Source organism: Dysidea avara, chromosome 9 (assembly GCF_963678975.1).
Source record: "Dysidea avara chromosome 9, odDysAvar1.4, whole genome shotgun sequence".
Classification (NCBI taxonomy): Eukaryota; Metazoa; Porifera; class Demospongiae; order Dictyoceratida; family Dysideidae; genus Dysidea; species Dysidea avara.
In genome coordinates this window covers 20,883,852-20,909,046 of record NC_089280.1, presented here as the reverse complement: position 1 = coordinate 20,909,046, position 25,195 = coordinate 20,883,852, and the positions used below count along the sequence as shown (strand labels likewise).

The window sequence follows — 25,195 nt, the reverse complement described above, 5'->3', positions numbered from 1 at the left end:
AGTATGGGACACACCTTTCAACTCGAAGGGTGTGCTATCCTACAAGGCCTGCAACTTTGTTTTAAAACCCAAAGGGAAGGTTGTTCACAAAGTCTATAGATTCATCACACCCGTATGTGTATTTCTTAAGACCACAGAGAAGAAACCTTAAAGTTATATGTGTGAAAGTTTAATACAGATTTCGTTTAGCTTTAAGTTCTGCCATGCATGCCTACCAACACTGGGACACCTATGTGCTACTTAGGTGCTATGAATCAGCACAGGCAAATCCTCCTGGGGCAGGACTATATAGTAACCTGCAGGAGGCTGTTCCCTGTCTCACAGGTGAAGGTGTGGGCACCCAAAGTTCCACCTGGACTGTCGTCCACTATATGATACATGGACAGTTGGCATTTACTCCCCAAGCACTTACAGCTGGGTACAAATGTACAGTAGACCCTCAGTTATCCGACCCTCTTGAAATACTCTAATGGAACTTACAATTGTACTCAAAGTATTTTAATAAAGCAGTTATTTCCAATTTCAGGTAAATGAGGGTACGGATCAACGAGAGCTCTGTTTATAAATGTATGGGATTCAGTTATCCAAACAATTCACTTATCTGAACACTTTCACCATTGCCTGAGACACATTGGGGTTTGGATAACCGAGGGTTCACTGTACCATCTCAGATTCAATTTTAAATTTCAAACTTTTCCTGTGCCCTTGATATTGGCATATTTTGTATGCGTGACATTACACATTATACTACAGTTGTCTTAGCTTAGCTACTGCGGAGTACCTGCATACTCATATCATTTCAGTTTACTTGCATATGCACATAAAGGTACAGCTAATAATTTTAAAAGTACAGTTAGTGATTTCAAATACTTCCTAAATGACAGCCACCCTGCATGACTTGTCCTCCCCCAACTTTGGAGTACTGTTGTCCACCCCTGTCTTTAAATACATGTTACTTGTAGTAGTCATGTGTTTCCATGCTATGATGCTTTATAAAATGGTCAACATATTATCCTAGGAGGCTTTAAGAGTTACTTATATTAGGCTTGGTTTTGGTCAATACAGGGGTGGGTGTACGGAGGTTCAAAGGGCAATGGAACCCCCCTTTTATGAGTTTTCTCTAATTCAATTAAAAAGTCAAATCAAGACACACGGTAGTGTGTCGTGCGGCCCAAGAAGCCGGCATGCCACCCGTGAGTATATTAACAGGAAGAAAGAAAACGCAATTTTCACACCTATGTAGCTCTGTGATCCCTTATCCGATTGGAACCAAATTTGCTAGAGAGGTGTCGGCCATCAAGGGTAGTCTACACACCAAATTTGAAGAAAATCGCTCCAGCCATTTCCGAGATACGAGCGAACAAAATTTCGTTTTAATTTCTTCGTTTTTTTCTTCTACTTCTTCATTTCGCACACTTCGCAAAATCCTCCATAAAACACGAATGCGTGCTCGGATCGGGCTGAAATTTGGCACACTTAAAGGGCTCATTAAGACGGATCTCTGTACCAACGTTGGTAGGAATCCGATGAACATTCACGGAGTTATGACCGATTATTTGCGTAAAATAAGGTCGAAGGTCTGTCACGCCTACAGGGTAAACTCCTTTGAGGAATCAGTTGAAAATTGCTATGTGGATGGAGCAACAATCGTAGGAGTGCCTTTTTGTGGTTTGAAAGGAATCGGGACAAAGACCACGGAGATATGACACAAAACCCGACCTGTGTCAAAATTACGCAATCGATTTTTATGAATAAAAAAACTATTAGTTTTCGTGTCTATCAGGCAAACCGCTTAGAGCAATGAGCTGAAAATCAGTCTGTAGCTGGAATAATCATCATAGAAAGTCCTTGCAATAGTACAGAAGAATCGGATTACAAACCACTGAGTTATGATTCGAAAGGCAACTACGTGTAGCAAATGCGAGATCGAGATACTCTAATAGAACAGTCACCCTAATAAAGCATTCACTGCATTTATAATTTACTCAATTATATTATATTGCAAGTTATTCTGTAGGGAATTCAGCTACAAACAAGTCACCCTGTAGTCAGATCAGCCAGAAGAAGGTACCTAATAGAGAGTTCAGCTACAAAGAAACCATCATGTAGAGAGTTCAGCTCAAACAAATTGCCCTGTAGAGAGATCAGCTAGAAGAAGTTACCTTGTAGAGAGTTCAGTTACAAAGAAACAATCATGCAAAGAGTTCAGCTGCAAACAAATCACCCAGTAGAAAGTTCCGCTATGAACAGATTACACTGTAGAGAGTTCAGTTAGAAACAAGTCATCTTGTAGAGAGATCAGCTAGAAGAAGTCACCTTGTAGAGAGTTCAGCTACAAAGAAACCACCATGTAAGAGAGTTCAGCTGCAAACAAATCACCTGTAGAGAGTTCAGCTAGGAACAAGTCATCCTGTACAGAGATCAGCTAGAAACAAGTCACCCTGTAGAGAATTCAGCTACAAACAAATGACCCTGTAGAAAGATCAGCTAGAAGAAGTTACCTTGTAGAGAGTTCAGCTACAAACAAATCACCCTGTAGAGAGTTCAGCTAGAAACAAGTCACCCTGTAGAGAGATCAGCTTGAAACAAGTCACCCTGTAGAGAGTTCAGCTAGAAGAAGTTCCATTGTAGATAGTTCAGCTACAAAGAAACTACCATGTAGAGAGTTCAGCTGCAAACAAATCGCTTTGTAGAAAATTCAGCTACAAACAAACCACCCTGTAGAGAGTTCAGCTACAAACAAGTCATCCGGTAGAGAGATCAGCTAGAAGGATAACCTTGTAGAGAGGTCAGCTACAAAGAAATCACCCTGCTTCATCTTTTCTTCTTCCTGTGGTAAAGAAAAAATGATAGGTTAAAAAAAGTCCTAAAGCTGGCCATAGGCCGGCTTTGGGGTATACAAATACAAAAAGAAGTGAAATCTAATCCAAAACAGCCAAGCTGTAAAAAAAGTGTGGCCCTCAGACAGGCTATGGTGAAAAAAGATGTGAAATCCAAGGTGGCGGCCAAGAAATGGCTGTGATGGTGGGTTAATGGTAAAAATTTTAATAATGACAATTCAGGTGAATTTTGTGCCAAGACCAAGCTGCACCAAATTCACCTGAATTGTCGTTATTAAAATATTTACATAAAACACGAATGCGTACTCGGATAGGGCTGAAATTTGGCACACTTGAAGGGCTCATTAAGGTGGATCTCAGTACCAACTTTGGTAGGAATCCGATGAACATACACGGAGTTATGACCGATTATGTGCGTAAAATAAGGTCGAAGGTCTGTCACGCCTACAGGGTAAACCCCTTGGAGGAATGAGTTGAAAATTTATATGTAGATGGAGTAACTATCGTAGGAGTGCCTTTTTGTGGTTTGAAAGGAATTGAGATAAAGACCATGGAGATATGACACAAAACCCAACCTGTGTCAAAATTACGCGATCGATTTTTTTGATTAAAAAAACTATTAGTTTTCACATCTACCAGGCAAACCGCTTAGAGCAATGAGCTGAAAATCAGTGTGTAGCTGGAATAATCATCATAGAAAGTCCTTGCAGTAGTACAGAAGAATCGGATTACAAACCACTGAGTTATGATTCGAAAGGCAACTACGTGTAGCAAATGCGAGATCGAGATACTCTAATAGAACAGTCACCCTAATAGAGCATTCAGCTACGTTTATAACTTACTCCATTACAGAATTATATTACATTGCAGGATATTCTGTACGGAATTCAGCTACAAACAGTTAATATGACAGACAATTCAGCTACATGCAAGTCACCCTGTAGAGAATTTATCTAGAAACAATTCACCCTGTATCAGCTAGAAGTCACCTTGTAGAGAGTTCAGCTACAAAGAAACCATCATGTAGAGAGTTCAGCTGCAAACAAATCACCCTGTAGAGAACTCAGCTACAAACAAACAAACATGCCCTGTAAAAAGATCAGCTGGAAGAAGTTACCTTGTAGAGAGTTCAGCTACAAAGAAACCACCATGTAGATAGTTCAGCTGCAAAAAATCAATCACTCTGTAAAGAGTTCAGCTAGAAGAAGTCACCTTGTAGAGAGTTCAGCTGCAAATAAATCACCCTGTAGAGAATTCAGCTACAAACAAATGACCCTGTAGAAAGATCAGCTAGAAGAAGTTACCTTGTAGAGAGTTCAGCTGCAAGCAAATCACCTGCAGAGAGTTCAGCTAGAAACAAGTCACCCTGTAGAGGGATCAGCTAGAAACAAGTCACCCTGTAGAGAGTTCGGCTAGAAGAAGTCACATTGTAGAAAGTTCAGCTACAAAGAAACTACCATGTAGAGAGTCCAGCTGCAAACAAATACCCTGTAGAGAACTCAGCTACAAACAAATCACCCTGTAGATAGATCAGCTAGAAGAAGTTACCTTGTAGAGAGTTCAGCTGCAAGCAAATCACCTGCAGAGAGTTCAGCTAGAAACAAATCAACCTGTAGAGAGTTCAGCTACAAAGAAATCTTCATGTAGAGAATTCAGCTGCAAACAAATCATCCTGTAGAGAGTTCAGCTATGAAAAGATCACCCTGTAGAGAGTTCAGCTAGAAGGAGTCACCTTTTAGAGAGTTCAGCTACAAAGCTACCACCATGTAGAGAGTTCAGCTGCAAAAAAATCAATCACTCTGTAGAGAGTTCAGCTAGAAGAAGTCACCTTGTAGAGAGTTCAGCTACAAAGAAACCACCATGTAGAGAGTTCAGCTGCAAACAAATCACCCTGTAGAGAGTTCAGCTAGAAGAAGTCACCTTGTAGAGAGTTCAGCTACAAAGAAACCACCATGTAGAGAATTCAGCTACAAACAAATCACCCTGTAGAAAGATCAGCTAGAAGAAGTTACCTTGTAGAGAGTTCAGCTACAAAGAAACCACCATGTAGAGAGTTAAGCTGCAAACAAATCACCCGGTAGAAAGTTCAGCTATGAACAGATCACCCTGTTGAGAGTTCAGTTAGAAACAAGTCATCCTGTAGAGAGATCAGCTAGAAGTATCACCTTGTAGAAAGTTCAGCTGAGTTCAGATACAAACAAATCACCCTGTAAAGAAATCAGCTAGAAGAAGTCACCTTGTAGAGAGTTCAGCTACAAAGAAACTACCATGTAGAGAGTTCAGCTGCAAACAAATCACCCTGTAGAGAACTCAGCTACAAACAAATCGCCCGGTAGAAAAATCAGCTAGAAGAAGTTACCTTGTAGGGAATTCAGCTACGAACAGATCACCCAGTAGAGTTCAGCTACAAACAAATCAATCACTCTGTAGAGAGTTCAGCTAGAAGAAGTCACCTTGTAGAGAGTTCAGCTACAAAGAAACCACCATGTAGAGAGTTCAGCTGCAACCAAATCACCCTGTAGAGAGTTCAGCTAGAAGAAGTCACCTTGTAGAGAGTTCAGCTACAAAGAAACCACCATGTAGAGAATTCAGCTACAAACAAATCACCCTGTAGAAAGATCAGCTAGAAGAAGTTACCTTGTAGAGAGTTCAGCTACATATAAATCACCCTGTAGAGAGATCAGCTAGAAACAAGTCACCCTACATGTAGAGAGTTCAGCTAGAAGAAATTACCTTGTAGAGAGTTCAGCTACAAAGAAACCACCATGTAGAGAGTTCAGCTGCAAACAAATCACCCAGTAGATAGTTCAGCTATGAACAGATCACCCTGTTGAGAGTTCAGTTAGAAACAAGTCATCCTGTAGAGAGATCACCTAGAAGTATCACCTTGTAGAGAGTTCAGCTACAAACAAATCACCTGTAGAGAGTTCAGCTACAAACAAACCACCCTGTAGAGAGATCAGCTAGAAGAAGTCACCTTGTAGAGAGTTCAGCTATAAAGAAACCACCATGTAGAGAATTCAGCTGCAAACAAATCACCCTGTAGAGAACTCAGCTACAAACAAATCACCCTGTAGAAAGATCAGCTAGAAGAAGTTACCTTGTAGAGAGTTCAGCTACATATAAATCACCCTGTAGAGAGATCAGCTAGAAACAAGTCACCCTACATGTAGAGAGTTCAGCTAGAAGAAATTACCTTGTAGAGAGTTCAGCTACAAAGAAACCACCATGTAGAGAGTTCAGCTGCAAACAAATCACCCAGTAGATAGTTCAGCTATGAACAGATCACCCTGTTGAGAGTTCAGTTAGAAACAAGTCATCCTGTAGAGAGATCACCTAGAAGTATCACCTTGTAGAGAGTTCAGCTACAAACAAATCACCTGTAGAGAGTTCAGCTACAAACAAACCACCCTGTAGAGAGATCAGCTAGAAGAAGTCACCTTGTAGAGAGTTCAGCTATAAAGAAACCACCATGTAGAGAATTCAGCTGCAAACAAATCACCCTGTAGAGAACTCAGCTACAAACAAATCGCCCTGTAGAAAGATCAGCTAGAAGAAGTTACCTTGTAGGGAGTTCAGCTACAAACAAATCACCCTGTAGAGAGTTCAGCTACAAAGAAATCACCATGCAGAGAGTTCAGCTGCAAACAAATCATCCTGTAGAGAGTTCAGCTATGAAAAGATCATCCTGTAGAGAGTTCAGCTAGAAGAAGTCACCTTTCAGAGAGTTCAGCTACAAAGCAACCACCATGTAGAGAGTTCAGCTGCAAACACATCACCCTGTAGAGAATTCAGCTACAAACAAATCGCCCTGTAGAGAGACCAGCTAGAAACAAGTCACCCTGTAGACAGATCAGCTAGAAGAAGTTACCTTGTAGAGAGCTCAGCTGCAAACAAATCACCCTGTGGAGAATTCAACTACAAACAGATAACCATGTAGAGAGTTCAGCTAGAGTCAAGTCACCCGTTAGAGAGAATCCTGTAAAGAGTTCATCTACGTACAAGTAGATCACCCTGTAGAGTGTTCAGCTACATTTTAAGTCACCCAGTTGAGAGATCAGCTGCAAATTATCCTGTGGGGATTAATTGACATGTAATAAATATATGCTCTCTTTTTATATTATGAACTCTTGATATATGCATTATATATATAATTTGTACATTTACTGATAAAATCAGAATGAGTTAAAGTATTTATAAAATCTGCTTCATCTTTTTCTTTTTCCTGTGGTAAAGAAAAATATATAGGTTAAAAAGCCCCAAAGCTGGCCATAGGCCGGCTTTGGGGTATACAAATACAAAAAGAAGTGAAATCTAATCAAAAACAGCCAAGCTGTAAAAAAAGGAGTGCGGCCCTTGAAAAGGCTATGGTGAAAAAAGATGTGAAATCCAAGGTGGCGGCCAAGAAATGGCTGTGATGGTAGGTTAATGGTAAAAATTTTAATAACGACAATTCAGGTGAATTTTGTGCCAATTGACCAAGCGGCACCAAATTCACCTGAATTGTCGTTATTAAAATTTTTACCATTAACCTACCATCACAGCCATTTCTTGGCCGCCACCTTGGATTTCACATCTTTTTTCACCATAGCCTTTTCAAGGGCCGCACTCCTTTTTTTACAGCTTGGCTGTTTTTGATTAGATACTCATTACAGTGACAAACACTCCTTTTTTATTTTTCCATACTGCAAATTACTTGAATTGCTACCTACACAATAGGCGCTTCTAAAAATTATTATGTTTTCAAGTTATTGTAGTTACTTCTTAATAAGACTTCAGTTGCATATCCAAAGGCCAAAATGGTAAGATTTTAACAGTGAGATATATTGCTAGAGAGTAATTATTTGCTACGGACTATTACTGCTAGGTAGCCAGACTAAAGTTGCAATTACTATGCTCCATTGTAGAACCCTTCTTTTGAAAAGTCTGGATCCACCCCTAAAATAGCATTTTTGGCAGGAAGTACAATGTAAACTTTGAACTTTCATGATCCTTACTATTAAATACTGCAACACTCTATGATGCACATATTTCAATTGTGTTATTCTGCAGCAACCTGCTCTGGCAGAAAGGACCTGAGTGCACCCGATGGATCAAGCAACTACACTGCTACATGGAGGGCACGAAATGAAAGAGTTGAATTTGAGTTAACTGGTTTAGGACAAAGTTGGGTGGGAATTGGCTTTTCACATGATCAAAAGATGGTAAATAAATTAGTTTTAATGTACTATTCGCTACTCCTTTAACATTTAGCCTGTGTCTGATGTAGTAGTTGGAGCAGCATCTGATTCAGACTTTTTTGTGGAGGACAGGTATGTGGTTGCCTGTTGTGCAAGCAATTGTAATTATATGTATAAAGTTGTGTATTATAGTTGTAAAATAAACATCATAGGTGGAGTAGCAATTGTAAAAAAACTGGAATTTCATGGCTAGTCCAGTGAATTGATACATCCTACCGTACCGCTCAAATGTAACGTCGTACTCACTCACACCACTTGATTGCAAGTGATTAAAAAAACTCGCTAATTAAAGGGCGTGGCACCCATTTCCTTCTTGAGTATCCATCCCATACGAAATGGGATTAATACTTACAAAGGAAACGGGTGCCACACCCTTTAATTAGTGACACTCGCAATCGAGCGGTGCGAGCAAGTGCGACGTTACGTTTGAGCAGTACCGTATCCATCTAGTTATTATAGAAGCTGATATTTTTACTCGCCTCCACCTGTTAATAATAATTTTTTTAAAAAGCTGTAAAATTAATGTGTGAACTAAAGACCTGATAAAGAGAAGTAGCTCTGTACAATGGTAAATAATCCACAAATCCATGTACTATTGTGCCAAGCATGAAGGAAGAGTTTGCTCTGAAGAAATAAACTTGGAAGTCATGCTACATGTTTTCTAGAGAGTTCCTGTTTATTGTAAAGGAGAACAAAATGCTTCAATTTAACTTTGTACAAGCTAGGTGCGTGATGGTGATACCTTACTTGTTTCAGTCCCTGCAAATTTCATGGTGAACTCATGTGGAAACTGTACTGAGCCACCTTAATGATCTAGCTGTAATCAGCTGCAGTTTTTGTGAAAACAAGACATGACAACCACGACCCTTAATCTACTGTATAACTCACACAAGATAAGCAGGGAAGTCAAGATATTCTAATAAAGGAGCAGTCATAATCATTGCTACGTATGCTATAACAGAAAAAATTAACAATCAAAAGTTACTAATTTAATAATGAAGCAGGGCTCCAGCAATAAAAAGTAGTGAAACAAGAGATGTGAATGAGCTTTTACATTATAACTATGTTGTAATAGCTGTATAGCTACCATTGATATACAGTATCCATGTGGTAATAGCTAGCTACCATCATTCATATACTGTATTTTGTTTCATTGCTTTTAATCAATGGATTCTAGTGCTGGCCGATATACTGGTAATGGTAGTAAACTGTGATATTGAAAACATACTGCCTGTTTTTTTAAACACCATATCTGCAGGTATAGACAACCCCTCTTATTTCACAACTTTTTAGCTATTCCCTTGTTTCACTGCTTTTTTCTTTGATCCCTAATCCAGTTGAGAATTTCTAATTTTTCATTGTAATGATTTTAAGGTAGGTAACTTTATCTGAAAATACCATTTGAAGTCACTCAATACACTGGTGTTACTGGTTGTATAGGTGATAAGCCAATATCCAATAGGCCAAGCAGCCATGCTACTAATGCAGTATAACAATGCTGTATAGTAGGGATATCCCTAAGCCCTCAAATGTTGCCATTAAAAATCACCATAGAAATAATTATTTATGTAACTTTGCAAAGAGTCTAAGTGAATCTAAATTACTTACAAAAAGCAACAGTATTAAATTTAAAAAAATTATATACCTAATTTGATTTTTGGTCTGCCTGCCAGATCACAGTTGAAAGTCTAAAGCCTCCACTTTATGCAACACTAATATAAACTCACATCTAGCACGTTCCTTTGTGGGGTTTTGCTCTTTTACCTTCCATCTACAGTACTTATCATCATCTTCTTCAAAGCTATATATACCAAAGTACAAAATTTTAATATTTGACACCTTTCGTATATAGACACCACAAATTTTATTTGAAGCACTTATGCTACTACATAATAGGCATACAGCAGGGCCGGCTCACTTTTTTAACATTGGGTGGGCCAAACTGTTATATTGTTGACAGGTGTAAAAGTCACTGCACACTGCATTTGCAAAATGCAAAGCATTTAGCCCTCTAGGGGGGTCTGGGGGCATGCCCCTCAGGAAATTTTTTCAAATTTAGATGCTTGAGAATGAAAATTATGATAATTTCAACAGAAAATTTGTTTAAACGTAATCAGTATTCTTATAGCTAGCTAGTATCCAGCTTAAAATTATTGCCAGTCCATCTTTCCATTTTATTGAAAGCTGCCGGCAATGCAATGTTGGTAAATCAACCAGTTAATATTAAACTTAGCTACAAAAACCTTGTTGTATAACTTATGGGCTATGCATTTTCCTCTACCTGTGGCAAGTGTGGCAAACAGTTCTTTATCATCATAATGAAGGAAGCTAAACTCAGTAACCATGAATCTTGTCCAGTTTCAATGACGACACGTGTTGTCATGTATGTTGAGGCCCTAATTAAACGCCTGAATAATGCCATAAACGCCTGTCCTAAATAAAGGCCAGGGGCGTTACTTTACCAGGTCCATGGTGTGAGATAACAATCGTGAACGGCCTCCTACAACAACTGGTCTACAGCTATAACAAACAATGTCAACAGCAGCTGTTACAAGGAGAAACATGGCCAGCCGCTTCAGCGACGATTGGAAACCAGGCTCCAGCATAATTAAACTGGTTTGCTATGGTTATGGTTTATATGGTTAAAATATTGAGGCAGGAATTATTGGGTGGGCCATGGCCCACCTGGCCCACCCTGCTGAGCCGGCCTTGGCATACAGTATACTGTACATGGACACAAACAACACACCATTTCGTAACAACTAGGTCATTCATATTTGCGATCTAGTCTGTTAAAACCAGTCTTATAGCCTGAAAATACACATGTTGGTTTAATATTGTGTATCTGCTTTTCTACATAAGCTATAACAATTCTGTAAAATTGTGGAAAATCAGGATTTTTACATAAGTAAAAGAAATGGTATATGCCTGATGGTTAGTTTTACTACAGAAAACAGAACATGGTGACCATGCCTCTTAATGCATGGTTCATGTGGGATGCCTCCATCAGAGAGACCCAGTCAAGATCTGCAGCTAAATAGTGATACTTTAATAAAGTAGTCACCCTAATACAACAACCACGTATGCTATTCTAATAGACAGTTGTACGAGTACCGTAATTTGCTCTTTTTTTGTTGTAAAATAATTTTTGTTTGCAAAATTTGTACCAAAATTTCTTGCACGAAAATTTTTATGCAAGATCAAAGTACTCTAATAGAGCAGTCATTTATATAAATCATACGAAAATATTTTTACTCAAAAATTTTTATCATGAAATTTTTTTCCATGAAAATAAAGTGAATTACGGTATTATGTATTATAGCATGTCATAAAAGTAATGGGTCTATTTGAGCTAGTCGTATTGGTTAACAATATAGACATTGTCTAGTCTTCTCTATTTTACATCTTGCTCATACATGATAATGATTTGGCGTTTTGCTATAGATGAGTGTTTGTATAATGTCTTGTTTAGATATGCTTTTGCTAGAAGTCAACCACGTGTTGATACAATACAGAATATCGACAATGCATTTGCTTCATTTGAAGATGGTGTTATGACAGTGAGATTTTCTCGTCTAAGAGATACAGGAGATCTTACAGAAGACTTTTCATTAAGCAATTGCATTTTCTTTTTGTTTGCATGGGGAGGAAGTGTAGATGTTGCAACTAGACAGATAGAGCATCATGGAGAGAGCAGAAGAAATTTTTCTGAATCACTGGTGTGTATACCAACATCGAATGCATTTTGTCCTGAACGATGTAAGTGAAAATAATTGAATGCAGTTAAATAGTAAATTTCATATTCTAGTTGACTGTGGTAGTCCACCTGCTCCTGTAAATGGAGATGTGATGTTTGACAGTACTTCGGAAGGAAGTGTTGCAAATTACAGTTGTAACTTTGGATTCAGACTTGATGGCAATAATCAACGACAATGTCAGTCTACTGCAACTTGGTCTGGAACTGTACCAACATGTATTAGTGAGTACTTGTATAGTATAACATACTGTACATGTAGTCTACTTACATAGGAATTGATTGTGGGGATCCTGGTGAACCCAGTAATGGAAATGTCCTATTTAATTCTACATTTGTTGGAGATTTTGCAGATTATGAATGTGATGATGGGTTCGAACGTATTGGTAATGAACGACGAACTTGCCAGTCATCTGGCTTATGGACAGGAGCTGTGCCTGAATGTCGACGTAAGCATTATAATACCATGAAATAAACAACCAGAATAATAACCATCTAGGAATTGATTGTGGGGATCCTGGTGAACCCATAAATGGAAATGTCCTATTTGATTCTACATTTGTTGGAGATTTTGCAGATTATGAGTGCGACTCTGGGTTCCGACTTGTTGGTGTTAGTCGAAGAACTTGCCAGGTATCTGGATTATGGAATGGAACAGTTCCTCAATGTCAACGTGAGTGTAATGTACACAGTACATATTGATTCCATTTTGAATTATAGGAATTGATTGTGGAGACCCTGGTGAACCTGAAAACGGAACTGCTCTTTTTGATTCTACGTTTGTTGGAGATATTGTAGACTATGAATGTGATGATGGCTTCAGACTTGTTGGTGATAGCCGACGAACCTGTGAACTCTCTGGCACATCTTCTGCTGCATGGAGTGGAGCAGTCCCTGAATGTCAAAGTAAGCAATATAATCAGTTAAGCAATGTAATCAATGATACCCATTATGATTGAAGACACAAGTATGTGACAGTAAAATTTACCACTAAATATCAGTAACAAATGTCTATCACAATGAATTAACTTCTGCAGTAATTCTGGCAATGAATGCTTTACTTGGTGACTAACTGATTGACTGACTGATGCCCTCAATAGCACACAACTCTCTCTTGCATTTCATATTGTTGCCTACAATTGAAACTTTCAAACTTCCCTCTTCATGTGACAGATGTTGTGGACTAACCATTCATTCCTTTTCTGATCTCGTGTACACTACAAGTACCGTCAGAAACAAATCATGTATTTTCTTTGCCTTTTAGCTTTATAATTGGGTAGAATGGTACTAGATTCTGATACTGAAACAACAAGATTGATGTGTCTTCATGCTAAGATGTCCTACAAAATTAATGTTTTGTTAATATATTAAATATGTAAGATGTCCTACAAAATTAATGTTTTGTTAATATATTAAATATGTTAGCATATGCATTGTTGCCACTGTAAAATAATGCAGTAGGAACCAGATCATTATGTGTGCTTGAATCTGCAAAGTCCCTTCCTACTTCAGTCCTATCTGTAGTTTGTGTTAAATGCTATCTAACAAGCTACTGTATATGGCTAAGTAAAACAACGATTGTGCAAGTTCAGGTGCAGGTAAATGTTTTACTTCAGTGCTGTTGATGCTGTGATCCCCTTAGTGATTTATTATATAATGTGTTACAGGAATTGACTGTGGGGATCCTGGTGCACCCAGCGATGGAGATGTCATTTTCACTACCACTTATGTTGATGATATTGCAACTTATGAGTGTAACCCTGGGTTTGAACTTTTTGGTGTTACTCAACGAACTTGCCAGATGTCTGGGCTCTGGACAGGAACAGTTCCTGAGTGTCGACGTAAGAATGTTAACAGTACTAGGTTTCATATTGGATATAAGTGTATACTGTGGACATGCAATGACAAGCTTGTACACACATACATGCCTCAAATATCCATTATCACAATCTGACACTATCAGTTTAGCAAAATCATTTCCTTTAAAATTAATGATTCTTATGAGTTACTTGCTCTAATGCCTCACTTACGAGCTAAATTTATGCTATTGTGATTATTTTACTGGCACAAAGGATAATTTCTTTCTCTGTGCCAGTGTTGTTTGTATGCATGCATAATAGATTTTGAAAATTTACTTGGTAGTATATAGGAGGATCAAGATGTGCCTGTACATACATGAATTCATAAACTCAATACTAAGTTTTAAGCCATATAAATGTGTAGACATTACAAATTTAGTCTTCACCATTTTACTATGATTAATTCCTAATGGTATTTAAATACTTAAGTAAACATGTTGCTTTCATTTAGCTATTCCATATATTGTACTTTATAGGAGTCAATTGTGGGGATCCTGGTGAACCTGAAAATGGAACTGCTATCTTTGATTCAACATTCTTTGAAGATGTTGTAGACTATCAGTGTGATGATGGGTTCCAACTTGTTGGCAATAGTCAACGGACTTGCCAGTCATCTGGAGTATGGTCTGGAAATGTACCAGACTGTGAACGTAAGTAGTTAAGTAATCACAATAATTTGCTTGCTACGATATGATCAAAAGAAACTTTCATCATTGCTACTAAAATAGAATTTCCGTTGTATAAGATAAAATTACAATAGAGCTTTAGCAAATTACTGGTTATCAAATACTAGTTGATTAGTAGTAGTTATTAACTATTGTATTCTTTGAACTCCTAAATATGATACACTTTGAGTTTCATTTTAGTAAGAAAAAGTCATTTTCTGTGTAAATTTTTAGCTCAGCGATAGCTAATAATATGTTGATATTTACAGGGATAACATGTGGAGATCCAGGTGTTCCTGCAAATGGGATGACTACCACTACTAATGAAAATTATGTTGACAGCATTGCCAGATTCAGATGTAATGAAGGGTATGAACGTAATGGTCCCCGTCAAAGAAGATGTCGTGATGATGGCACATGGTCTAATTCAGTACCCACATGTGATCGTAAGTAATGAAGTTTCCAAATTAAGATTTTTATTGATTTGATTTATCAACTTAGCTGTGGATTGTCAAACTCCTGGTACTCCAAGCAATGGTGATGCCTTAGTCATTACTACAACTTTTGGCTCCACAGTTATGTATAGTTGTGATTCAGGATATGCCTTGTGTGGAGATGAGACTAGAATGTGTCTATCAAATGCAATGTGGTCAGGATCAGTACCGGATTGTATCAGTAAGTGGATACCTAGTAATTCACCACTATAGTTTAATGTTTTACTTCACAGGAGCTGAGGCTACTGTGGAACGTACATCATACCCAGTAAATGAGGATGCAGGATTTGCCAATATTGCCATTTTGCTTGACCAACCTAGTTGTATTGATGTCACAGTAATTGTAATTCCACAGGAACAGAGACCAGTAGATGCTTCATGTAAGAAACAATTATATTGTTTATTTTGTTTTATATACATTTTTGTTACTATAGCATCTGACTTCGACAATTCCTCCTTTATAATTACTATACCAGCAGGAATGACCAGACGCATGATATCCATTCCAATAGTGAATGACACAATTGTTGAAGGAGATGAAGATTTTGATGTTGTCCTTCAACCTGGTAGTAATGGAATTGTAATAGGCACACCAGGACGAACAATAGTGACTATTATTGATGATAATGATGGTGGGGATTATCTGGTCCGTATGCTATAAAGTATTTACTGCGTTTACTCTGTAGTTGTCAAAGTGATGTTTGAACGGCCCATGTACAGTGTAAATGAACCAAGCAGACAAGTGGAAGTGTGTCTTCTGAAAACTGGTACTAATGAAATTCCTGTGACAGTTCAAGTGCAACCTTCAGAAGTAGGCTCAGCAGATGGTATGTTTTCATAACCAGTACTGCCCATTAGTTTATTGCCTTTACCATATTACCACATTACAATGTCATGTTCCTTTTTTGCTTTGTCACATATATGTACAAAAATTATAAATTATGTAAATTTTACGGTTGCTTGGGAATTCACAATACTCCCATCTTTGAAATTTAAGAATTTACAATACAGGGAAGCCTTTGTTGTACAAGACTGCCTCTCATATGTATAAATGTAGTGCACTGAATTTCAAAAAGTGATGCTCATGCCCTTTGGATATAATGATATCTAAGGCATATAATATCATGCCTAACAAAATGTAGCATTGTGTCTATTTTTTTAATATTTTAGCACCCAGTGACTTTTCATTGGTACCAAGTTCAGTAACCTTTCAACCTGATGAGTCAAGAGTTTGCTACTTCCAGTCTGTTGTTGATGATGATGTTGCTGAACCACGTGAATTTTTCGATGTGGCAATAGTACCCAATCCAGACATTATGACTGGTGATCCTGGGACAACACGAATCAACATAGATGATGATGATGGAAGTGAGTTGGTATAATATTAATAGCTCATCAGATTAGCATAAGACTGTAGTGACAATCATTTGAAATTATCATTTTAATTGTATCGTTTTAATAGGTATGATAATGAGAAATGACACAGTTATTGGAGACCCGCTATACACTGTTCCCCTACAAATTAGTGACGCAATGATACGGTCTAACCCAGTAGTTGCTAATACATCTCTTTGTTATGAGATCCATGGAAGACCTGGTGTATTTCTCAACTTGGTGTCTGATCAATGCGTATCCATAAATGCAGAGTACATGCAGTCTAGTGGTGACAGCAACCTTAATAACGTGGGGAAAGTTGGTATATTTGCTGTGGACAATAATGGTGACTGTCAGTCCATCACTATTGATGTAATGAACTGTGTTGGAACTGTTGGCTCTACAGAGGTAACACAAGATAGTCAATACAATGTGGCTGGCATAAGAGTAAGGAAGGGAAGACGATATTTCCGTATTGCAGTACCAAATTGTGAGCGTCAAGATCTAATATCTTGGGTGATCTGTGAGGATGGAGACATGTTGAAATTTGTCATCACTCGTGGTTTTAATTTAAGTCCAACATCTCATGGATTAGTTGGTAAGCATTTTTATGATTCTTCATTACGTAGTTCATTGTTGTGTTTGCTTAGCTCAATTCTGGAATGTGCCTGTTGAATTAAATGAATACCTTGGAGATACCCCAGATGATAACCTAACCTACTACAGAATTAAAGTAACAACAGCTAATAATGTTGAGAGAGAATTTGTTGGCCATTTGTATGATGTAACTTGGGATTTCACCCCTATACCTTGTGTCTATGCTGGTAACAGAAATGGTGGGCCTGTTGCCGAGTTTGATGATCCTAATGATTCTGTAATCGAAGGAAGATATACTGATTATGAAACTAGTGGTCTCTTTAGCACACAATTTACATATTCTCGATTTGATAATTCCCGATGTCCTTGATAAGGATCACATGATCGGACTGATAATGCTTATATTGTGACAGACGTACATACTTTAGTCCAGACAGTTTATATGTAAATTGCTGCATACATTAATGTTTGTTATGTTGTTAAAGTGCCAGCATAATCAAGCTTAAATAATCTCACAAAGCAACCTACAATCTTATTGAATGCATGTTTTATTTTTGATACGCTTAGTTTTCCAGTAGTTTATTTATAAGGAAACTTTTGTTTCAGGAAGATACAGATCAGTGGACAAGATTCTGTTATTCTCACAGATTATCTTTGTTCTTTCAAAATCAATAGATGTACATTACATGGTATTGCTGAAAGCTAGAAAACCAATTCCAATGATAGCATTATGACACAGACCCAACTGAGACATAGTTATATATATATATATATATATTTATTTATTTATTAATGCTTTACAGCACAAGTGCTGAAGGTCTGTAGGACACCTGGTCCTACAGCCTGCTCAAAGACTTTGTATGTGCAGGGCAAGCCATAGCCACCTAGTGGGTTGAGTTACTTATTCAAATGTAAAAGCACGGCCTAGTTTGTCTTAAACAGGCTAAAGTCTATTTTTGACATTTAGTGTGCTTATTTTGCTTTTACCACTGAGCAAAATTATACAGGAAATTTTTGTTCCTTCTTGTAAATTATATCCCATCCAAAAACAGCTTATAGCTGTAAAAAAAGTGCGCGTCCAAGTAAAGCAGAGTTAACTGCGACAAAAAGTAATGATATCATAATGCGGCCATGTGCGAGGTGTGCAAGTTGTAAAATTAATATTAGCTAATCAGATAATACAATGTTATTGTTAAAGAGTTAATGAGAACTATGTGATGCTGCTATTTTTAAGTGTGTGAGCATCTTCATAAATGCCACACAAATTTAATTCTCAATAAAGCAATGTGTATAGATTCTCTGATAGCAATAAATAGTTTGAGTTTGGCCGCCTTTCCTTTGTTCGTAGCATTGCCGTATACAGGAAAGACGGCCAAACTCAAACTATTTATTGCTATCAGAGAATCTATACACATTGCTTTATTGAGAATTAAATTTGTGTGGCATTTATGAAGATGCTCACACACTTAAAAATAGCAGCATCACATAGTTCTCATTAACTCTTTAACAATAACATTGTATTATCTGATTAGCTAATATTAATTTTACAACTTGCACACCTCGCACATGGCCGCATTATGATATCATTACTTTTTGTCGCAGTTAACTCTGCTTTACTTGGACGCGCACTTTTTTTACAGCTATAAGCTGTTTTTGGATGGGATTTCAATACTTTTTGTTAGAATAAGCAATGCACTGTTGATAACAGTAAGTGAGTTTCCATGGTTTTGACAGAAACCCCAGATTACAATGACAGAATTAGAATATTAAAATATAACTGTAATTTTAGTGGCCAGGGCCGCCCACATGGGGGGGTAACTGGGGTATTTTTCCCCCTGCCCCAGCCCGAAAGGGGCCCCTTGAATACCTGTTTAAAGAAAGATCGATATACTCTAATAGAGCAGTCAGGATCTAGACTCTTCCTTGCCCCTGGGCCCCTCTTTAACTCTTTTCCCTGGGCTCTCTAATTTCTCTGGACGGCCCTGTTAGTGGCATGCAACTGCAGTCAACTACCACCCATTTTAACTAGTAAACCCTTAATAACACTTTGCCTTTCATCTTGTACTGCATTAAAACGATCAAGATACTCTATTAGAGCAGTCACAAAACAGCTGTAACACAGCAATCAATATTTAGCATAGTTACAACTTCTGCTTAGCATCGAATTGTATAGTTTAAATTGCTAGCTACTTACAGACTTTACAATATAAAAATATGGCACTTGTAGAAATGTGACTGTTCTATTAGAGTATCTCGATCTACTTCAAGCATTGACTGATTCAAGTGAAGAAGCTATGCCCCTGCCAAGAGATCTTGTAAAATGAAATGAGAATAGTAAAGAAAAGGCAAGTATGTACAGAGACAATAGAAGGGCGCGTAATTATGTCCTGTTGTAAATAAACGCCTTTAAAATTTATATTACTACTAAATAAGCGCACAAGAATAGGCTTGTGAGGCTGTTGTCTCCAAGGTTGTCTCATTACTTGTCTTTTCGTGTTGAAGGGATTTAGTCACAATTGGTGAGTTTAACTATACATGTATTTGTGTTGTAAAACTTAATTGTAAAAAGGCGATTAGTACATATCATGATAAACATGTATTTGTCACAGTAGAGTCTATCACAATTATTACGAGACATTGGACCAGGGTAAAAAAATTTACTGCTATATTTAGAGGTTGTAGAGTTTGTATATCTTAGTATCTTAATAAATAATCTTCCATGATCACTAATCACTAATAGTACAGTGAAAACTGGTCATTATTCAGGCCGTAGGGACAAAAAATTTCTGACCTAGCTTTTTAAAGAGGTGGCTGCATTTTGCGGCCTTAAAAAAGGTAAGAAGCATGCTGTTCTAACTGGCTATAGAGATGGATTTAGTGTGTGACAGCGTATGAGACAGTGAGTGCTGGCAGCAAGGGGGCAGCCAATCTGTTAGAGCACCAAAGGCACTGCTTAAGACTTAGGCAGTTGGCTGTCAGCCCAAAGTGTAAAAGTTTCACTATTGGTCCTTATAAGCTCCTGATGAAGAAAGTGATGAAGTCATTATCCATAGGATATATTTTTCAGAGTATCCATTTCAGTTCTACAATATAGTAGCCAAGCATAAGATGAACATAACACAGCATTCCAGTAGTTTAGTGGTGACCTGTCATGCTACAACCGGTCCCCCCAAAATCGGTCCCCCCGGACCAGTTACAGCAACTATACTTGGTCCCCCCGGACTACTTGCAGCACTGCAACTTGTCCCCCCCGGACAACTTACTCCGCCACAATTGGCCCCCCTCTGCCATAAGTGGTCCCCCACTATAAACTCAATCGTAGATATTTGAGAACGCCTATAGATCTAGAGCTAGGCACACAGTGCCCCACTGTGCCGTGGCCGACCTAGCTTCTTTTATGACCTTCCAGCTTCCACTGTGGCCTTACTAGTATGCGTACGTGTTATACAAGATCGAGATACTCTAATAGAGCAGTCAGTCAATACTCTAATAGAACAGTCATCTAACATTTACAGTTGTATTGGTACATTTAGCCTGCTAAGGATATCTTGCAAATAAAATGCATGCGATCTTGTGTATACCATTCTTTAGGCTATAATAATTATAGTTAAACTGCTCGTGATTGTCACTTTAATGTCCCTATGCAACTCTTGATCAGCATAAAAAGCAGTATGATTTAAACCACTCTACATCAAAATTTTTAGTCCTGTAAAAAGCTTTAGCTTCTGGGGGCGCTGTAGCTAGCTAGTACATACAGTTAAGCTAGCAATGTAGCTTTATGCTGACAAGATAAATTACATATAAACAAAACTTTAGCTGATACCATGCATTATTAGTAGAAAACTGTTAGTGTTCACAGTATTGAAGTCGATTGGCACAATCCACTGGCAGAGCAAGAGGCTACTGGAGGTTTATTGGCTGTGATGCCTGAGGATATAATGTACCCACATACATAAACAGCTACGATGTTATCTAAATGATGATGAAAAGTATAATGGCTTAATACATGTCACCTCTAGATGTCACATAAACACAATTATAAGAGGTTCTTGGAGAGGCAATCCTATGTTGTTGACATGACCCATGAAATTAGGAGCTGGATTTCCCTATAAGTACAGTAACACTTTCACTGATATCATGCACTATACTATACAGTCCACGATGAGCTGATATTGTAGTCATAAAGTCACCAGGAAGGTCAGTACCATCTGAATCAATATGTGGCAGTTGTAAACTGGGACTGCAAATTAACAATATAGTAATTTCATCTCCTATATTGAGCTCTTTACAGCTACCAACCATATCTTTCACAGCCAATGCACAAGAAGAGGGATGTCATCATTTTCAAGGATTAATGTTCATAAATACTTTCCACGTAGCCACCACTAGATTATGGAACAGCCTGCATGCCTGATCAAATTATTAAATTAGGAAGCATTAAGATTTCAAACCTATGTTAATGATTATGTGATTAATAAATAACTTAGTACTTAATAATTACTTACATTACACATATACTCTTTTAGAGTCCTGCAACTTTGAGTGGCCATAACAATCTTTGCGATGAATTGTGTGCCAGTGCTTTTATGAAGTATTGTTGTGAACATTTCCTATACAACCATACACGACCCTGTGAAAAATGATGAAAATATACAGTAACTTTAATAGCTAAGTGGAGCTTTCAGATTTGGCAATTATTTAACTTTATTGGTAATCATCCTAACCTACTGTAACACCGGCCAACAGTGACGGTCATCTGGTCATAACACTGATGCTTTCACACATTCAAGGGTAAAACAGTGGATATTATAGAGAATCCACTAAATTTTGCCAATGCTGGTATGAATATCAACTACATGCAGGATTAAAGAAATGGAAAGCATGAAAGTACATAGCATGCACTGACTCACTATCACAATATAGTTTGAAATAGAAATGAAACATAATTCCAATGTCACCTTTTCATCCCAAAAATTTTTTGTACAACTCAATCATGCAGCTTGTCTTTATCAGTGATCTCTACTGGCTCCACACACACACAAGTCTGCTGACAGCTGCTAAGTAACATGACTGAGTATACAGTATCTGCTGTATTTGTACCTGATTTCCTACATAAGTAAGTCTTAATCCTTGCTGGTTATCATAATCAGTTGTTCCAAGTGACTGAAAAGCACATAAAGTCAAGTCAAACTGAATAACAGATTCTAGAATAGAGAATCTATACATAGCTAACTGTAAAAATGATTTCTTATTTTCGACTATATAGCCAAGTTGTGTTTATGTCTACATGCATGCTGCTTATAGGCTCATTGCCAGAAAGACACTTAGTAACTAGTTCCCAATCACTGTCCAAGCCTATATCCAAAGTGAATTAATGGTTGCCACCATTGGTAGAACAGCTGTCTAACCCTTACACTGTAAAAAAAAGTGTGTCTGATACACCAATATACACACACCATGTGCAAAAGTGTGTATATTGCAACATTTTTTGGTGTGTCAGACACACTTCGACATACTTCAAATGTGTGTCTGGCACACTTCATTTTTTTACAGTGCACTCCAGCCTAAATCATGCCAGAGCATAGAGATTCAAGAACTGAGAAAACTAGTCAACTGTTGAATTGGTGTGTCATGGCCTCTGGTAGCTAAGTGGAGATGGTAATTGAGCATTGCAAGTTTCACCAAAGTGATGGAGGTTCCCAGAAGCTTTATTTGTAGCATCTTCCAGAGATGCATCTTAGTGTTATCCTGTTACATACTGCTGGCGACTGCATGTCGATGGCTATACATGACACTAAGACATATATAGTCGTGACTGTTCTAGTTAATAACTGACTGCTCTATTAGAGTATGTTTTGTTTGTATTTTTTGAAAGGTAAAGGGACACGCGTACGATCCCACAACATGCTACACTGGGAACCACGTGCAAAACAATGCGGTAGTGTTTAGACTATAGCTAGGTCGTGCATCACTCAAATTTCGCTTCAGGACTCGTATTTCGTGGAGCGCAGTACAGTGATCGAGACGTTGAGCTAGTACGGACTGGGGAAGCTGATAGTGGAGATTTCATTGGGGGGACCAGTTGCAGCAGGGCGGACCATCTGCAGCAACTTTACATGGTCCGGTCGGACTACTTGAGGCGCGGTAGTTGGTCCGGCCGGACCACTTGCGGCGGGGGACCACTTGCAGCGTGACAGACCACAACACTGCCTGAGTTAAACTGTGGTGAGATTTGAGACTACCGGAAGCCCTGGAATGCCTTCAACACATAAAATATCAAATATCTAATGCCTGGCTTTCATCCACAGTGGACCTGTCTTGGTGGCCACTTGTACAGAAGGAAACATCAATTTGTAAAATCTTGAGCGAAATTGTGTGTGCGAGCAAGTGTGATGTTGTGCATTGGCAGTGCCGTGTATATGGTTGCTGCCTAGCATTGACACATCACGAGTATTGAAGTCACAATGTGTTACTGTATCATCCATCTAAATACAATCTCTGAATGTGTCATTTAGTGAAGAGAGCAATCTTCCACAAGCAGTGACCTGCAGGTTTCAGTGTATATTGTTAACCATTAATATTGTTCACCATTGTGATTGTGAACTGTATGTACAGTGAAACCTCACTTAGTGGCCACCTCTTTAATAAGACCACCTCATTATATTGGCCACCTCTAGTAGATCCCAAATATAGCTAAGCAGTACTTTATGACCTCATTAATAAGGCCACCTTGTTATTCAGGCCAAATTTTTTGGTTCCACAGCTGGCCATATTAATGAGGCTTCATTGTACTTATGTGAATTTTTATGTTTCGTAACTTTTCTTCAGGTTTACTGATGGGCACTATGAAGCATTGTTGACTGGTCCGTACATAATTTGGTGACTTGAATTGCTAAAGCAGTACGTAGCATGTCTTGTATGTACATGTAATGTGTTGTAATGTGTTGTAATGTGTCCACACATCCACACATCTTAGAAATAAATATAATTGTATTCTCTATACTCAGTTCCATTGTGCCACTGGGTCATAAGTGGGTTGAGTATGGATCATCCAGGACATTTGAGTCACATTTTGTCCTGGCCAAGTGGATCTCATCCACTGACAGAATATACAGGATCACATCACATGTATAAATTACGGTGGAACTTGTTTATTGCCACCTTCACTCAATAAACAGGTAACAGTGTATAAATTCTCAATTGGAATTGGCTTTTCAAGAGAGGTTGTCTTTCTATACTGGTGGCCATTAAGACAGGTTGTACTGATAGAGTGTACATACTAGAGATGCAACAATATCCTCCACTTAGTGTCGTTTGATAGTGATGCAATGGAGACTATGTATTGTTGCATTTAAATACTATACTATTATATTGCAACTCTAGCACGTATTTATAACAGGAATGTTTGTTAACTGTTTAGACATACTGGAGCAACACCCACTCATCTGGATTCTACAAATGGAGTCATATCAACTTGTCATCATACTTACTTGTTACTCCCATTGTGTTTGGATGAATATACATGCCGTCATGTGAGACTTGCTACCATGGCGGGCCACTGGAAACATTTTCATAGCAGTTATATTACAGTCATTATTGTACAATTCTTACATTATTGTTGTGAAAAGTGTTTGGTATTCATGTGTCCTCTGTATGTTGTAATTACATGTGTAATTTTTGTGTGGGGGTGCTGTAAAATGCAATAATGCATGGTGACAATTGGCTAGCTACATGTGCTAATTACTCGCAGCTTGTGTCAACAACTGGTAACCACAGTTGTACTCTGTGTCATTCTTTAAGCCGCGCCCTTAGAGGACAAATTACGTCACGGTGGGGGCGACTAAATTCAAATTTAAAAACGAACGATGGTATGTAGCACCATAGATTATATCTGTGGACTATAATCTATGCCGGGCAGCACATTTCTTTGTGGCTATATGCACTGATTAACTACATAGAGCGCCAGTTCATCAATACCCAGTGACCGCAGTTGTGCTTTGCGTCATTCTTTAAATTCCGAGTAAAATTCTTAGAGAGCAAATTACGTGGGGGCGACTAAATTCAAATTTCAAACTAGCCATTCTCGAAAACATATGTTTCAATCTGAACGAAACTTTTAGAACAGTTTAAAGATACATTTCCCTACATGCCAAGCGAGTATTGCGGAAAACAACAATCTGGGATTTGTATTTGGCCTCTAGGTCGACTGAGGACGACTGAAACTTCGTTTGGTGCTGAAGTTAAGACTGTAGGGTAATCATGTATGGTGAAATCGATGATGTGAATCTTGAGGCGATTGAGTGAATACTGAAGCGATAGAAGGGCAATCAATGTTTGGAATGCACAAAGGAACGCAAGGCATACACATGCGG

General features: G+C 38.2%; 1 protein-coding gene and 1 long non-coding RNA gene across 3 annotated transcripts in view; both read left to right on the top strand.

The window, feature by feature from the left end:
• Nucleotides 1–17,342, top strand: part of LOC136266939 (uncharacterized) — a 46,222-nt gene extending 28,880 nt beyond the window's left edge. For both annotated transcript variants that reach the window (XM_066061982.1, XM_066061981.1), the window contains 17 exons: nucleotides 7,893–8,044; nucleotides 8,094–8,152; nucleotides 11,553–11,839; nucleotides 11,889–12,059; nucleotides 12,110–12,283; nucleotides 12,334–12,507; nucleotides 12,555–12,740; nucleotides 13,502–13,675; nucleotides 14,170–14,343; nucleotides 14,628–14,804; nucleotides 14,860–15,033; nucleotides 15,086–15,232; nucleotides 15,287–15,484; nucleotides 15,539–15,679; nucleotides 16,023–16,220; nucleotides 16,315–16,824; nucleotides 16,877–17,342. In XM_066061982.1, the coding sequence (XP_065918054.1) occupies nucleotides 7,893–8,044; nucleotides 8,094–8,152; nucleotides 11,553–11,839; nucleotides 11,889–12,059; nucleotides 12,110–12,283; nucleotides 12,334–12,507; nucleotides 12,555–12,740; nucleotides 13,502–13,675; nucleotides 14,170–14,343; nucleotides 14,628–14,804; nucleotides 14,860–15,033; nucleotides 15,086–15,232; nucleotides 15,287–15,484; nucleotides 15,539–15,679; nucleotides 16,023–16,220; nucleotides 16,315–16,824; nucleotides 16,877–17,193 (3,413 nt within the window). In that variant the 3' untranslated portion in view covers nucleotides 17,194–17,342. The remainder of the gene's footprint in view (nucleotides 1–7,892; nucleotides 8,045–8,093; nucleotides 8,153–11,552; nucleotides 11,840–11,888; nucleotides 12,060–12,109; nucleotides 12,284–12,333; nucleotides 12,508–12,554; nucleotides 12,741–13,501; nucleotides 13,676–14,169; nucleotides 14,344–14,627; nucleotides 14,805–14,859; nucleotides 15,034–15,085; nucleotides 15,233–15,286; nucleotides 15,485–15,538; nucleotides 15,680–16,022; nucleotides 16,221–16,314; nucleotides 16,825–16,876) is intronic.
• A 1,858-nt stretch (nucleotides 17,343–19,200) lies between these two features.
• LOC136266161 (uncharacterized) lies at nucleotides 19,201–24,681 on the top strand. Its single transcript, XR_010705926.1, has 3 exons — nucleotides 19,201–19,342; nucleotides 23,652–23,723; nucleotides 24,244–24,681. It is a non-coding gene; the product is annotated as an uncharacterized lncRNA (long non-coding RNA).
• Nucleotides 24,682–25,195: the final 514 nt, after the last annotated feature.